At 41.9% G+C, this 17450-nt stretch overlaps 2 protein-coding genes across 2 annotated transcripts in view; both read left to right on the top strand.

The window, feature by feature from the left end:
- LOC138666025 (C-type lectin domain family 2 member B-like) overlaps positions 1-17450 on the top strand; it is a 119706-nt gene that overhangs the window by 66245 nt on the left and 36011 nt on the right. The gene's annotated exons all lie outside the window — the stretch shown is intronic.
- LOC138666028 (C-type lectin domain family 2 member D-like) lies at positions 738-16724 on the top strand. The gene is made up of 4 exons (XM_069754091.1): positions 738-813; positions 2204-2382; positions 4743-4849; positions 12456-16724. Exons 2-4 carry the CDS (start codon positions 2224-2226, stop codon positions 12595-12597), a joined length of 408 nt encoding a protein of 135 aa, XP_069610192.1. The 5' UTR covers positions 738-813; positions 2204-2223; the 3' UTR covers positions 12598-16724.

Below are 17450 nucleotides of genomic sequence, written 5' to 3'. Positions count from 1 at the left end.
GTTTAACTCCAGTGAGAATATTCCTTATCATCGTACTTTTCAGCATTTTTGTACTGGCGATTACATTTTTTATTTTGTGGATGACGCATGCAGTGAAAGGTGAGAATATTATATACAGCGGGGAGAATAAGTATCTGATACTCTGACGATTTTGCAAGTTTTCCCGCCTACATAGAATGGAGAGGTCGGCAATTTGTATCGTAGGTACACTTCACCTATGAGAGACAGAATGGAAAAATAAAATCCAGAAATCACATTGTATGATCTACTATATAATTGTCTAAGGGTCACTTCCGTCTGTCCTTCTGTCTGTCACAGTTATTCATTCGCTGATTGGTCTCGCCAGCTGCCTGTCATGGCTGCCGCGACCAATCAGCGACGGGCACAGTCGGGAAGAAAATGGCCACTCCTTACTCCCCGCAGTCAGTGCCTGTCGCCCGCATGCTCCCTCCGGTCACCGCTAACACAGGGTTAATGCCGGCGGTAACGGACCACGTTATGCCGCGGATAACGCACTCCGTTACCGCCGCTATTAACCCTGTGTGTCCCCAACTTTTTACTATTGACGCTGCCTATGCGGCATCAATAGTAAAAAATGTAATGTTAAAAATAATAATAAAAAAAAAACAAAACCTGCTATACTCACCCTCCGTAGCCGCTCGCGCCGGCCGCCATTTTCCGTTGCAGGTTCCAGTGGCAGAAGGACCTGCCATGACGTCACGGTCATGTGACCGCGACGTCATCACAGGTCCTGCGCTCATACCAACCCTGGGACCACAAGCTGCCGTGGACTACAAGGGCTAGCTCGGAAAGGTGAGTATATGTTTATTTTTTATAACCTGTAACAAACCTGACTGGGCAGTATACTACATGACTGGCCAATATACTACGTGGCTCTGTGCTGTATACTACGTAACTGGGCAATATACTACGTGGCTGGGCAATATACTACGTGACTGGGCAATATACTACGTGACTGGGCAATATACTACATGGCTGGGCAATATACTACGTGACTGGGCAATATACTACGTGACTGGGCAATATACTACGTGGCTGGGCAATATACTACGTGACTGGGCAATATACTACGTGGCTGGGCAATATACTACGTGGCTCTGTGCTGTATACTACGTCGCTGGGCAATATACTACATGACTGGGCAATATACTACATGACTGGGCAATATACTACGTCACTGGGCAATATACTACGTCACTGGGCAATATACCACGTGGCTGGGCAATATACCACGTGGCTAGGCAATATACTACGTGGCTCTGTGCTGTATACTACGTCACTGGGCAATATACTACGTGGCTGGGCAATATACTACGTGGCTGGGCAATATACTACGTGGCTGGGCAATATACTACATGTCTGTGCTGTATACTACGTCGCTGGGCAATATACTACATGGCTGGGCAATATACTATGTGGCTGGGCAATATACTACGTGGCTGGGCAATATACTATGTGGCTGGGCAATATACTATGTGGCTGGGCAATATACTATGTGGCTGGGCAATATACTATGTGGCTCTGTGCTGTATACTACGTCGCTGGGCAATATACTACGTGGACATACATATTCTAGAATACCTGATGCGTTAGAATCGGGCAACCATCTAGTATGTGTATATATATATATATATATATATATATATATATATATATATATATATATATATATACATACATACAGGAGGCATCAAATCCACAATAGTGAAAAAGTAAGGATCCTGCAATCACCACCACAGGCTACATTTCTTACTTTCTCACTATTGTGGATGTGCTGCCTCCATTTTTAGATTTTTGGCTCTTTGATAGGAAGCTTAGCCAGTTTCCGTAGGGGGAGTTTTGCACCCTCTTAGGCAGTGGTTTTCCTGCAAGATATATATATATTATATATATAATTATACACACCTACAGGTTAATGTGCAATTGCAGGATATGATTCCTTTTTCCGTACAGATAATGATATGGAAAATTTTAAATTGAATGACGCCATCCTTCCAAACTACAACGCTAAATTGCAAAAATCCGATCGACCCCCTTCTTACTTAATATTTTAAATAAAATAATGAATGTAATAAGAAAATAGTTATAAAACTTGTGGAAATCAAACTTCTTGATTGGCCATTATGGGAAAATCCTTTATATTTATTTGGTTTTTGTAAAGTCGGTCTTTTTGTCTTCTCAGGAAAGTGTGTGAATCTACGTATGGTAAATTATCTCTCTGATCCCTGTGAAGACGACTGGATCTGGTCAAAAAAGAAGTGTTACTACTTTTCCTCTAACATTAGTGAATGGCAGACGGGTCAGGATTTCTGCGCCTCCAGCAATGCGTCTCTCGCCCTTCTAGATTCCATCGACGAGCTGGTGAGCGCACGATGTACAAGATGAGCTGTTAATAGGAGCTTTTCCCCATTTTGCTTTTTTTTGTTGGTGGGTTTTGTCTCCATCACATAAGGTGGTTTGAGGGCGCCTCACCGCAAATGAAGGTAAATATAGGTCATTGACCTATTTTACCTTCATTCCCCGGGGTTTTGCAGCCACGAACAACGCTGCATTAGCAGAGCTCCTGGCTGCAAAATATTTTAACCCCTTCAGATGGATTTACATCGTTGGACGTTACAGATCTTCGGAAGGTATGAATATTGTTGGTTTATTATTATTTTTTTGTTACAGATCGAGGGTCTTCAGTGAGTGGATTGAGCGTAGAATAAAATATTACAACAACCTTTGTGATTTTTTCATTAAAATAATTTTTAATAATGTGGTTGTGTGTTTTTTTTAACCCTTTACTAGTATTGGATTAATAATGGATAGGTGTTATAATTGACGCCTCTCCATTATTAATTAGGCTTAATGTCACCTTACAATAGCAAGGTGACATTAACCCTTCATTACCCCATATCCCACCGCTACACGGGAGTGGGAAGAGAGTGGCCAAGTGCCAGAATAGGCGCATCTTCCAGATGTGCCTTTTCTGGGGTGGCTGGGGGCAGGTGTTTTTAGCCAGGGGGGGGTGGGGGGCAATAACCGTGGACCCTCTCCAGGCTATTAATATCTGCCCTCAGTCACTGGCTTTACTACTCTGGCGGAGAAAATTGCGCGGGAGCCCACGCCAATTTTTTCCGCCATTTAACCCTTTAATTTAATAGCTAGAACGGCCAAATTTTGCATATACACACTACTGACATTAGTAGTGTGTAATATGCAAAAAAATGGGGATATGAGATGGTTTACTGTATGTAACCAGGTCTCATATCATGTCAGGTTTAGGAAGGAGAAAGCAAAAGCCGGTAATTGAATTACCGGCTTTAAAGCTATCTAGCGCTGGATGAAATAATAATATATATACATATATGTGTCTACTGACAGAATAGGTATATATATATATATATATATATATATATATATATATATATATATAGTGTGTGTGTACACATTTATTCTACCTATTCTACTGGAAGCTGTCAGTGTGATTTTACTGTACACCGCACTGAATTACTGGCTTTTCTCGCTAACACCGCTGCGTATTTCTCGCAAGTCACACTGCTGGTCCGTGTGTGATCCGTATTTTTGGGGCTTCCATAGACTTTCATTGGCTTTTTTTGCGCACTACGGTGACAATCGCAGCATGCTGCGATTTTCTACGGCCGTAGAAAGCCGTATAATACTGATCAGGAAAATACGGCAGATAAGAGCAGGGGCATAGAGAATAATTCGGACGTTTGTTTGGCGAGTTTTACGGACGTATTTTCTGCGCTCTTACGTCCGTAAAACTCGCTAGTGTGACTCCAGCCTCAATCTGTAGAATAGCTGACCTCAGGAGTCGGGAAGAGCGGGAACCAGCCATGGCAAATACTTATGTAAATGTGTAAACTTCTTTTCTGAATGTTTGGTCCAGTCGATCGACACTTGGAATCAGGATGGGAAAAATGTACTGCTTGGGGCTGACTGGGTCAAGTATTATGGATGCACTTCTACACTTTTCCTTTATTATTTACCATCCCATGGCTGAATTGGATGGACATGAATCCTTTTTCAGTTAAACTATTAAATGTTGTTTTTTTTAACATCCATGGTGACCTAGAGTATCTAAGTAATTAATATGTAATAATAATAAATAATAATTTTTATTTATATAGCGCCAACATATTCCGCAGCGCTTTACAAATTATAGAGGGGACTTGTACAGACAATAGACATTACAGCATAACAGAAATCAGTTCAAAATAGATACCAAGAGGAGTGAGGGCCCTGCTCGCAAGCTACAAACTATGAGGAAATCGGGAGACACGAGAGGTGGATGATAACAATTGCTTTAGTTATTCGGACCGGCCATAGTGTAAGGCTCGGGTGTTCATGTAAAGCTGCATGAACCAGTTAACTGCCTAAGTATGTAGCAGTACAGACACAGAGGGCTATTAACTGCATAAAGTGTATGAGAACATGATGCGAGGAACCTGATTATGTTTTTTTTTTTTTTTATATAATCTCTCTGTTGGACCAAGGTGATGAAGAGGTTAATCTTGTCAGCCATTATTAATCATGTTTCAGAACTAGTAATCATAGGTTAATAAATAAGATCTCTGGTGGCTTCCAAATTGGAGTATCGCTTTCAGAAACCAATTTCCAATAACACTTGGGTGAAAGTGATGGAGATGTGATGTGAGAAGTGATCAGATGTTCACTGAGTCTTTGTAACCCGATTGTTGGGCTTCGTTTTGCAGAATTTTCTACTGAGATTCAAAGGTTCTTCTGATCATTGGATCGGCCTGTCGAGAGAACGAGAAGGACGGCCGTGGGAGTGGACGAACGGATCGTTATGGAATAATATGTAAGTTGCAGAAATGAATGACTTCCGAGAGGACTGTACAGTTTGTGTTTATGACAGAAGCCCTCCATGGGCCCTTTTAGGACATATGGACATCATATGTGGACATCTCCACCTTTGGAGCCCCTTCTATGGGTCAGAATATAACGTCTCTGTAAGTACAGATTCCACTTCAGGTGACCATGTCCATCCATGCACAAACGGTCTGAGCCTTCTCTGTAAATGGTGGGTGCCGGCTGTATTACACAGACTGGAGCGAGCTCTGATTGGCGCTGTTTAACCATTTAGATCCCGCTGCTAATATTGAAAGTGATAGTTAAATGGCTTCCTTGTCGTAGCACTAGTGCATTAGCTTTTATGGCCTCCATCCACCACTGTAACACAATTATGGGACGCCGATGCTATACGTTATCAGAGGTCCTACGGAAGTACCACGTCACTGCCATCTTGGTCCTCCTATGAATCTGCTTGTACACTACAAGCAATCAAATGATGATCGCCTCCACAAGTCCCCTAAGAGGACTGAAGAATAAAGTAAAACTAAAATATTTTTAAAAATATATATAAAAAGTTTTAATCTCTCCTCATTGCTCAGTTCTAAAATACAAAAATAATAACAGTTAATAACGCATTTGTTATTGTCACAGGTGATTAAAGTCCGATATAAAATAAAATATTTAAAATGCTGAAAAGGAAATAAATAAGTGAATTTGACATTTATAAATCACCACATTTACCCATAAAACTGCAAGTAAAAGCAAACATAATGCTGCATCTACCCCTAAATGGTATCAATAGAAACATCAGCTCTCCATGCAAAATATGAGTCCTCATACGGGTATGTAGACAGGAAAAAAAAAAAAGTTATGGCTCTCAGAATAAAGCGAAGCAAAAATATTTTTTTGCTATAAAATAACTTTTATTGTGTAAAAGAACCAAAACATAATCTATATATATATAATTGTCTAAGGGTTTTTCCGTCTGTCTGTCTGTCTGTCTGTCTGTCCTGGAAATCCCGGCTCTCTGATTGGTCGAGGCCGCCAGGCCTCGACCAATCAGCAACGGGCACAGCGACGATGATGTCATAAAGGACGTAGACATCCCGTGTCTCTGATTGACACTTCTATATTGATCAGTCCTCCTGACACTTCTATATTGATCAGTCCTCCTGACACTTCTATATTGATCAGTCCTCCTGACACTTCTATATTGATCAGTCCTCCTGACACTTCTGTATTGATCAGTCCTCCTGACACTTCTATATTGATCAGTCCTCCTGATACCTCTATATTGATCAGTCCTCATGACACTTCTATATTGATCAGTCCTCCTGACACTTCTATATTGATCAGTCCTCCTGATACCTCTATATTGATCAGTCCTCCTGACACTTCTATATTGATCAGTCCTCCTGACACTTCTATATTGATCAGTCCTCCTGATACCTCTATATTGATCAGTCCTCCTGATACCTCTATATTGATCAGTCCTCCTGATACCTCTATATTGATCAGTCCTCCTGACACTTCTATATTGATCAGTCCTCCTGATACCTCTATATTGATCAGTCCTCCTGACACTTCTATATTGATCAGTCCTCCTGATACCTCTATATTGATCAGTCCTCCTGACACTTCTATATTGATCAGTCCTCCTGACACTTCTATATTGATCAGTCCTCCTGACACCTCTATATTGATCAGTCCTCCTGACACCTCTATATTGATCAGTCCTCCTGATACCTCTATATTGATCAGTCCTCCTGACACTTCTATATTGATCAGTCCTCCTGACACTTCTATATTGATCAGTCCTCCTGACACTTCTATATTGATCAGTCCTCCTGACACTTCTATATTGATCAGTCCTCCTGACACTTCTATATTGATCAGTCCTCCTGACACTTCTGTATTGATCAGTCCTCCTGACACTTCTATATTGATCAGTCCTCCTGACACCTCTATATTGATCAGTCCTCCTGACATTCTATATTGATCAGTCCTCCTAATACCTCTATATTGATCAGTCCTCCTGATACCTCTATATTGATCAGTCCTCCTGACACTTCTATATTGATCAGTCCTCCTGATACCTCTATATTGATCAGTCCTCCTGACACTTCTATATTGATCAGTCCTCCTGACACTTCTATATTGATCAGTCCTCCTGACACCTCTATATTGATCAGTCCTCCTGACATTCTATATTGATCAGTCCTCCTGACACTTCTATATTGATCAGTCCTCCTGATACCTCTATATTGATCAGTCCTCCTGACACTTCTATATTGATCAGTCCTCCTGACACTTCTATATTGATCAGTCCTCCTGACACTTCTATATTGATCAGTCCTCCTGACACTTCTATATTGATCAGTCCTCCTGATACTTCTATATTGATCAGTCCTCCTGACACCTCTATATTGATCAGTCCTCCTGACATTCTATATTGATCAGTCCTCCTAATACCTCTATATTGATCAGTCCTCCTGACACTTCTATATTGTTCAGTCCTCCTGACACTTCTGTATTGATCAGTCCTCCTGACACTTCTATATTGATCAGTCCTCCTGATACCTCTATATTGATCAGTCCTCCTGACACTTCTATATTGATCAGTCCTCCTGACACTTCTATATTGATCAGTCCTCCTGACACCTCTATATTGATCAGTCCTCCTGATACCTCTATATTGATCAGTCCTCCTGACATTCTATATTGATCAGTCCTCCTGACATTCTACATTGATCAGTCCTCCTGACACTTCTATATTGATCAGTCCTCCTGACACCTCTATATTGATCAGTCCTCCTGACACTTCTATATTGATCAGTCCTCCTGACATTCTACATTGATCAGTCCTCCTGACACTTCTATATTGTTCAGTCCTCCTGATACCTCTATATTGATCAGTCCTCCTGACACTTCTATATTGATCAGTCCTCCTGACACTTCTATATTGATCAGTCCTCCTGACACCTCTATATTGATCAGTCCTCCTGACTCTTCTATATTGATCAGTCCTCCTGATACCTCTATATTGATCAGTCCTCCTGACACTTCCATATTGATCAGTCCTCCTGATACCTCTATATTGATCAGTCCTCCTGACACTTCTATGTTGATCAGTCCTCCTGACACCTCTATATTGATCAGTCCTCCTGACATTCTACATTGATCAGTCCTCCTGACACTTCTATATTGATCAGTCCTCCTGACACCTCTATATTGATCAGTCCTCCTGACACTTCTATATTGATCAGTCCTCCTGACACTTCTATATTGATCAGTCCTCCTGACACCTCTATATTGATCAGTCCTCCTGACTCTTCTATATTGATCAGTCCTCCTGATACCTCTATATTGATCAGTCCTCCTGACACTTCCATATTGATCAGTCCTCCTGATACCTCTATATTGATCAGTCCTCCTGATACCTCTATATTGATCAGTCCTCCTGACTCTTCTATATTGATCAGTCCTCCTGATACCTCTATATTGATCAGTCCTCCTGACACTTCCATATTGATCAGTCCTCCTGATACCTCTATATTGATCAGTCCTCCTGACACTTCTATGTTGATCAGTCCTCCTGACACCTCTATATTGATCAGACGATGATGTCATAAAGGACGTAGACATCCCGTGTCTCTGATTGACACTTCTATATTGATCAGTCCTCCTGACACTTCTATATTGATCAGTCCTCCTGATACCTCTATATTGATCAGTCCTCCTGACACTTCTATATTGATCAGTCCTCCTGACACTTCTATATTGATCAGTCCTCCTGATACCTCTATATTGATCAGTCCTCCTGACACTTCTATATTGATCAGTCCTCCTGATACCTCTATATTGATCAGTCCTCCTGACACTTCTATATTGATCAGTCCTCCTGATACCTCTATATTGATCAGTCCTCCTGACACTTCTATATTGATCAGTCCTCCTGATACCTCTATATTGATCAGTCCTCCTGACACTTCTATATTGATCAGTCCTCCTGACACTTCTATATTGATCAGTCCTCCTGACACCTCTATATTGATCAGTCCTCCTGACACCTCTATATTGATCAGTCCTCCTGACATTCTATATTGATCAGTCCTCCTGACATTCTACATTGATCAGTCCTCCTGACACTTCTATATTGATCAGTCCTCCTGACACCTCTATATTGATCAGTCCTCCTGACACTTCTATATTGATCTGTCCTCCTGACACTTCTATATTGATCAGTCCTCCTGACACTTCTATATTGATCAGTCCTCCTGACATTCTATATTGATCAGTCCTCCTGACATTCTACATTGATCAGTCCTCCTGACACTTCTATATTGTTCAGTCCTCCTGATACCTCTATATTGATCAGTCCTCCTGACACTTCTATATTGATCAGTCCTCCTGACACTTCTATATTGATCAGTCCTCCTGACACCTCTATATTGATCAGTCCTCCTGACTCTTCTATATTGATCAGTCCTCCTGATACCTCTATATTGATCAGTCCTCCTGACACTTCTATATTGATCAGTCCTCCTGATACCTCTATATTGATCAGTCCTCCTGACACTTCTATGTTGATCAGTCCTCCTGACACCTCTATATTGATCAGACGATGATGTCATAAAGGACGTAGACATCCCGTATCTCTGATTGACACTTCTATATTGATCAGTCCTCCTGACACTTCTATATTGATCAGTCCTCCTGACACTTCTATATTGATCAGTCCTCCTGATACCTCTATATTGATCAGTCCTCCTGACACTTCTATATTGATCAGTCCTCCTGACACTTCTATATTGATCAGTCCTCCTGACACTTCTGTATTGATCAGTCCTCCTGATACCTCTATATTGATCAGTCCTCCTGACACTTCTATATTGATCAGTCCTCCTGACACTTCTGTATTGATCAGTCCTCCTGACACTTCTGTATTGATCAGTCCTCCTAACACTTCTATATTGATCAGTCCTCCTGACACTTCTATATTGATCAGTCCTCCTGTCACTTCTGTATTGATCAGTCCTCCTGACTCTTCTATATTGATCAGTCCTCCTGACACTTCTATATTGATCAGTCCTCCTGATACCTCTATATTGATCAGTCCTCCTGACACTTCTATATTGATCAGTCCTCCTGACACTTCTATATTGATCAGTCCTCCTGATACCTCTATATTGATCAGTCCTCCTGACACTTCTATATTGATCAGTCCTCCTGACACTTCTATATTGATCAGTCCTCCTGATACCTCTATATTGATCAGTCCTCCTGACACTTCTATATTGATCAGTCCTCCTGATACCTCTATATTGATCAGTCCTCCTGACACTTCTATATTGATCAGTCCTCCTGATACCTCTATATTGATCAGTCCTCCTGACACTTCTATATTGATCAGTCCTCCTGACACTTCTGTATTGATCAGTCCTCCTGATACCTCTATATTGATCAGTCCTCCTGACACTTCTATATTGATCAGTCCTCCTGACACTTCTGTATTGATCAGTCCTCCTAACACTTCTATATTGATCAGTCCTCCTGACACTTCTATATTGATCAGTCCTCCTGTCACTTCTGTATTGATCAGTCCTCCTGACTCTTCTATATTGATCAGTCCTCCTGACACTTCTATATTGATCAGTCCTCCTGACACTTCTATATTAATCAGTCCTCCTGACACTTCTATATTGATCAGTCCTCCTGATACCTCTATATTGATCAGTCCTCCTGATACCTCTATATTGATCAGTCCTCCTGATACCTCTATATTGATCAGTCCTCCTGACACTTCTATATTGATCAGTCCTCCTGACACTTCTATATTGATCAGTCCTCCTGACACTTCTATATTGATCAGTCCTCCTGATACCTCTATATTGATCAGTCCTCCTGACACTTCTATATTGATCAGTCCTCCTGACACTTCTATATTGATCAGTCCTCCTGATACCTCTATATTGATCAGTCCTCCTGACACTTCTATATTGATCAGTCCTCCTGACACTTCTATATTGATCAGTCCTCCTGACACTTCTATATTGATCAGTCCTCCTGATACCTCCATATTGATCAGTCCTCCTGACACTTCTATATTGATCAGTCCTCCTGACACCTCTATATTGATCAGTCCTCCTGACACTTCTATATTGTTCAGTCCTCCTGACACTTCTGTATTGATCAGTCCTCCTGACACTTCTATATTGATCAGTCCTCCTGACACTTCTGTATTGATCAGTCCTCCTGATACCTCTATATTGATCAGTCCTCCTGACACTTCTATATTGATCAGTCCTCCTGACACTTCTATATTGATCAGTCCTCCTGACACTTCTATATTGTTCAGTCCTCCTGACACTTCTGTATTGATCAGTCCTCCTGACACTTCTATATTGATCAGTCCTCCTGATACCTCTATATTGATCAGCTGCTCCATCAGTAAAGTACAGTGACTATTGTGACAGTTTCCATTCCCTACAGCTGCTCCATCAGTAAAGTACAGTGAATATTGTGACAGTTTCCATTCTCTCCAGCTGCTCCATCAGTAAAGTACAGTTAATATTGTGACAGTTTCCATTCCCGCAGCTACTCCATCAGTAAAGTACAGTTAATATTGTGACAGTTTTCATTCTCTCCAGCTACTCCATGAGTAAAGGACAGTGAATATTGTGACAGTTTCCATTCTCTCCAGCTGCTCCATCAGTAAAGTACAGTGAAAATTGTGACAGTTTCCATTCCCTCCAGCTGCTCCATCAGTAAAGTACAGTGACTATTGTGACAGTTTCCATTCTCTCCAGCTACTCCATGAGTAAAGGACAGTGAAAATTGTGACAGTTTCCATTCCCTCCAGCTGCTCCATCAGTAAAGTACAGTGACTATTGTGACAGTTTCCATTCCCTCCATCTGCTCCATCAGTAAAGTACGTTGAATATTGTGACAGTTTCCATTCCCTCCATCAGCTCCATCAGTAAAGTACGTTGAATATTGTGACAGTTTCCATTCCCTCCATCAGCTCCATCAGTAAAGTACAGTGAATATTGTGACATTTTCCATTCTCTCCAGCTGCTCCATCAGTAAAGTACAGTGAATATTGTGACAGTTTCCATTCCCTCCATCAGCTCCATCAGTAAAGTACGTTGAATATTGTGACAGTTTCCATTCCCTCCATCAGCTCCATCAGTAAAGTACAGTGAATATTGTGACATTTTCCATTCTCTCCAGCTGCTCCATCAGTAAAGTACAGTGAATATTGTGACAGTTTCCATTCCCTCCATCTGCTCCATCAGTAAAGTACGTTGAATATTGTGACAGTTTCCATTCCCTCCATCTGCTCCATCAGTAAAGTACAGTGAATATTGTGACAGTTTCCATTCCCTCCATCTGCTCCATCAGTAAAGTACAGTGAATATTGTGACATTTTCCATTCTCTCCAGCTGCTCCATCAGTAAAGTACGTTGAATATTGTGACAGTTTCCATTCCCTCCATCAGCTCCATCAGTAAAGTACAGTGAATATTGTGACATTTTCCATTCTCTCCAGCTGCTCCATCAGTAAAGTACAGTGAATATTGTGACAGTTTCCATTCCCTGACCACCTTGCAGGTTCCACATTCATGGAGTGTCGAGATGTGTATTCCTGAACAGTGGACGCGTCTCCAGCGCATCGTGTTACTCCGACAAATACTGGATCTGTAATAAGCCGGACACAAGGACTACAGGGCAAACACTCTGCGAGCGTTTCTGATACCAGCGATCTGCAGGAGCATTTTGTCTCTACGACTCCTTACCTCACCTCTAATGGGATCACATTGTGGATCATGGACACGATGTGGAACATGGGAACTTCTGATCATGATGAATACATGAAAAACATTAAATAACTGGCACGGATGCAACATTTGATGTCGTTGTTACAGCTTGATTTTGTACAAAAAACAAGGAAAGAAAACAATGAAAAATTATTGCAATAGGTTATAACAAGAGGTTCTCATTATATGGAAAGCGACCGAAACGATTAAACCAATCATAAAACTTTTTTTTGTGACTCGTGGAAATGTCTTGTCTAGTAGATGGAATTTTTTTGTTATTCAATTTCTTTTATTTTAATGTTATAATTTCAACTGTAATAAAAGGGTCAAAAAGAAGGCAACTGCAGACGGACACGGCAAGCACTCTGCTTAAAGGGAATCTGTCAGCAGGTTTTTGTTATGTAATCCGAGGACAGCATGAGGTAGGAGTTAATGCACTGAATTCAAAGATGTGTCAATTATTAAGCTGAAGGTTTTCTTCTTAGGAGATTAAAACTGCTGGACCACAGTGCACAGGACTGCTAGTCCAACTCCACCCCCTCCTGTGATAAGCAGCTCATTGTCTATAGACAATGTTCATACAGAGCATGTTGTGGAAGGGTTAACTTTCTCGACTCTGTTACATCTAAAAACTTTGAGTCGCAACTGCTCCATCCAGTAAACTAAGTGATACATCATTGGATTCAGGGTCTTTTTGCCTACATCACGTTGCTTTCAGGTGAGGTAGGAAAAACCTTCTCACAGATTCCCTTTAAGGCTTCCATCCCCATTAGCAGCTGATAACCATCTCCACCATACATAGACCAACAGGGCGCTCCAGTGTTCTCTATGAGAGATCGGTGTCAAGACCCCTCTGTTGTCCTCCAGACTCTTCTGATGGTTCCGGAGAACAAAAAAATCAGATGTCGGAAATCCAACATACCCTGATCCGTATCTTCCCGGACATCTGTTAGGAGTGTCAGGAGGCCTCCTTACACACTAGACTGTCAACTGATCCCACTGATATTGGTGGAATGGGATGAGTTTAGACGAATGTGTATGAGAAAGTTTAGTAGGATCCGCCTTGTTTTAGCCTTTTATCTCCTATTCAAGGATCTGGTCTTTGGTGCTGGGGTCTCAGAGTTGCGACCTCTGAGTAGCTGCCAACCGGTGCAGTGAGCACAGCTATTAAACCCCTGTTTTTCAGTACCAGGACTAAGCCTGTCATCTTATTAGTCTGTGGATTGGCTCCAGTAATTTGCTGGAAAGCCTGACCATCTGATTTGAAGCAGAACATTAGATTCTGTGCCGCTTCTGCCTGCTTAACCCCATTTTCTAGATACCGGATTTAAGATACAGACCAAAGGTGGGGAAGGCTATTTTCAGCAAGACGCCTTTACATATTGACTTTGATAGGACAAAGGAATGTTGCGCAGTTGTCATAATGTACCAATATGTAGGCATTGAAAGAATCAAGACCTGTACAAGAATTTATAGTATTAATGTATGTATTCAAAGTATCCAGTAGTACCACGGTCTGATATGTCTATGGGTGTTCATGTATCAAAATGGGATGAATCCTTTGGTCTCTGAGCATTACTTTAAAGTGTTATGGAAAGTGTGCAAGCTCCCGGACGGCTGTAATAAACCTTATCTTCCTAAAGATTCTGTCTTTTGATTAATCTTCTACAATATTTCTTGGTGATTCTGACATGATCCCAAAGCTCGATGTCTTCTTGCTGGCAGCGTGACCAATGGGTAGATCCCAGCGGTGCAGACCTGCGCATATCAAAGGCAAGTAGACATCTCGCTTTGCTAAAGTCTGTCCACATTGTTTTACTTTTTGCCCACTACCATTCAGTAACATATGTGGGTCAGTTCCGGTAAATTTAATACTTCTTTCAGGAAGGGTAATGTGTAAAAATTGATATTTCAAGATTCTCTATTGGTTGTGAACCAAATTTGGCATCAAAACAAATTATGAAGGGGCCTCAGTTCTGGTTTGTGTCACTGCTGTTGGGTTAATTATTACTTGGTTTAAATGGCTCCGATGTTACAGGTAACGTGTTGCAGTACGAGTCCCAGTGGTAAACGCTTGCTGAAGCAACGGATATGTTGGTTAGAGTCCCTCCGGTTGCATCATTATAAAAGCCTGTGTATTTGGGATGTGGTACCTTATTGCTTGTGGACCACATTTGGCTTTGGGTCTAATTAAGATGGAGACTCAGTTCTGGTTTGTGTCACTGCTGGCAGGATAATTAATATTGGCTAAATGGCTCAGAGGTTACGGGTAATGACATTGCTTGTGCCGTAACAGCCTGTTGATGGGATCCTGTGGGCAGCAGCGCTACAGAAGGTTTTGTGTTAGTATGAGGTCAATCTATGGTTTGTCCTGATGTAGACTTTAATCTAAGAGAGGATTCACATTAGGCAGGTCCTGGCAACGAGAGTCGCCTTATTGTGGCTGCTGTGTACACATGAATTGGCCAATTCATGTGCTAAGTATTCTCAATTTTTAATAATAATAATAATAATAATAATAATAATAATTCATATTTTCTAGAGCAGTAATGCAAATCAATTTTCATATTTCATGTTTGCATGCTATAGCACTACAGAGTGCTACTTTATTTGTTTAGTTGTATATGGAGATGGCTACCCTTAGTAAGCACCTGTTCATACCTGATTTTTGTTTGGAAGCGATGGTCAATCTTTTGATATTTGCATGCATGCATTAGCTCTCTGACTGAGCACTCCTCCCCTCAGCCTCAGGTGTTTTTAATTACAGCAAAATCCTACCTTCCCATAGAGATGTAGACTTTAGTCTAAGAGAGGATTCACATTAGGCAGGTCCTGGCAACGAGAGTCGCCTTATCGTGGCTGCCGGGTACACATGAATTAGCCAATTTATGCACTAAGTATTCTCAATTTCTCATATTTTCTAGTGCAGCAATGCAATTCAATTTTCATATTCCATGTTTGCATGCTATAGCGCTACAGAGTGCTACTTTATTTGATTAGTTGTATATGGAGCTGGATACTCTTAGTAAGCACCTGTTCATACCTGATTTCTGTTTTGACGTGACGGTCAGTTTTTTATATCTGATGTAGAAGTGTGTCACTGCAAAATGCGATAAGAAATAAACCGCATTTCCACATTTCTCGTCTCCTGTTCATCACTGGACCGCTGGCAGTGCAGATCTCAATCCAGTTTCTCCAGCTTCACATTTCTCCTCATTGTAGATCTGCAGCCTTCTTCTAAGCTTTTCCAGGGGTTGTGCCTTCACGATCACATCAGGTGAGAATGACTGCCCTCAGTCTCCTGGTATTTCTTGGATAAGACCCTATTTCGCTTGTTATCTTTCCAGTCTCTATTGTCCAGCCACTCTGTGCCAGTCTTTACACTGGTTACCCATCCACTACAGTGTACTATATAAACTCATCTCTTTCACCCACAAAGCCCTCCACAGTTCTGCACCACCATACATCGCCCTCATCTCTATCACCCTACCTGTGCACTGATCTAGGACTAACTTCATCTGTAATTCGAACCCCCCACTTCCATCTACACGACTTCTCTCATGCTGCATCAGTTTTCTGGAATACACTACCCCGGATGATCCGATTAATACCTAGTCTGCACATTGTTAAGAGTGCTGTAAAAACACATCTCTTTAGCTTAGCCCATCACCTCAGTTTAATAATCTAACTCCTCTGTTCCCACTTTCTACATTTTCCTCGGGATCTGATCCCTCCTATTCATCTGTCCCCACGTCCCACATGCGCCCAATAGTGCTGATAACTGCACTTAGACAGATCCTGGCTGGTGACGGATCCTTTATATGTGATCCCCTATTGATTATAATGATGGCTGTAGCGTACATGACCGGCACATTCTACCTATTGTATCCCCTCTATTTCCTTATAGATTGTAGCTTGGAGCAGGATCCTCACTCCTCCTGTAACCGGTGAATTATGTGCTACTTTGTATTGTCTTTATTGTCTGTACATGTCGTTGCTTAATTGTAAAGTGCTGCAGAATATGTTGATGTTATAGAAATAAAATTATTGTTATCTCAGCTGACTCAAGTATGAAGTGCGAAAATCCTTAAGATCTTCTAATAATTGCCTGCAAATGTCATTACATTAAATATAAGCGTAGCAGAATAATGGACAATATCAGGGACCATCGTCCCAAATATAATGTGGGGAATTCCCAACGCAATTCAGAAACAAAAAAAGCAAAAAATGGAGTGTACTGACCCCCGAAATAGACAGGGAATAGTAAAGAAGCCGATTTGGTTAAAAAAGAATTAAGTTTTATTGAGAAAGTCAAAAGAATGAATATGTAACAATCAGGGCCGCCATCAGGGCATGACAGCCGTGACTGGCGTATGGGGCCCGGTGAGCAGAGGGGGCCCGCATCGGGCCCCGTCTCATCTGGTCACGGGCCCCCCCTGCAGGCGCTGCGGCAGCGGCACACTATTGACGAGCGGGCCCGCGCCCGCACGTCAATAGTTAACAGGCGCCAGCCAGTCTGAGGCTGGCGGCTGAATAGGGCCGCAGTGCGCACTCGCCGCCGCCGGCGTCTGACGTCATTGTCAGCCGCCGGGCCCGGCGGCGAGTGCGTCTGTGTGGAGCCTGGAGAGGGAGCTTCACCCGGCGCTGGAGCTTGGCCAGGTAAGAAGTTGTGTTTTTTTTTTTTCTTTGAGAGCTGCTGCGATCCAGGGGCGCCCGGGGGGCAGGATGATGGACACACAGGGGCAGAAATGCTGGACACACAGGGGCAGAATGGTGGACACACAGGGGC

The sequence above is a fragment of the Ranitomeya imitator genome, chromosome 2 (genome assembly GCF_032444005.1).
Source record: "Ranitomeya imitator isolate aRanImi1 chromosome 2, aRanImi1.pri, whole genome shotgun sequence".
NCBI lineage: Eukaryota > Metazoa > Chordata > Amphibia > Anura > Dendrobatidae > Ranitomeya > Ranitomeya imitator.
Note: the sequence above shows the minus strand (reverse complement) of the source record. Positions and strands in the feature narration are given on the sequence as shown.

Bases quoted from the DNA above. Each gene is read 5' to 3' on its own strand.
- LOC138666028 (XM_069754091.1), top strand. From the start codon at position 2,224: ATGGTAAATTATCTCTCTGATCCCTGTGAAGACGACTGGATCTGGTCA. The intron at 2,383-4,742 runs GTGAGCGCACGA...TTCGTTTTGCAG, and splicing joins TAGATTCCATCGACGAGCTG to AATTTTCTACTGAGATTCAA. The intron at 4,850-12,455 runs GTAAGTTGCAGA...ACCACCTTGCAG, and splicing joins GGATCGTTATGGAATAATAT to GTTCCACATTCATGGAGTGT.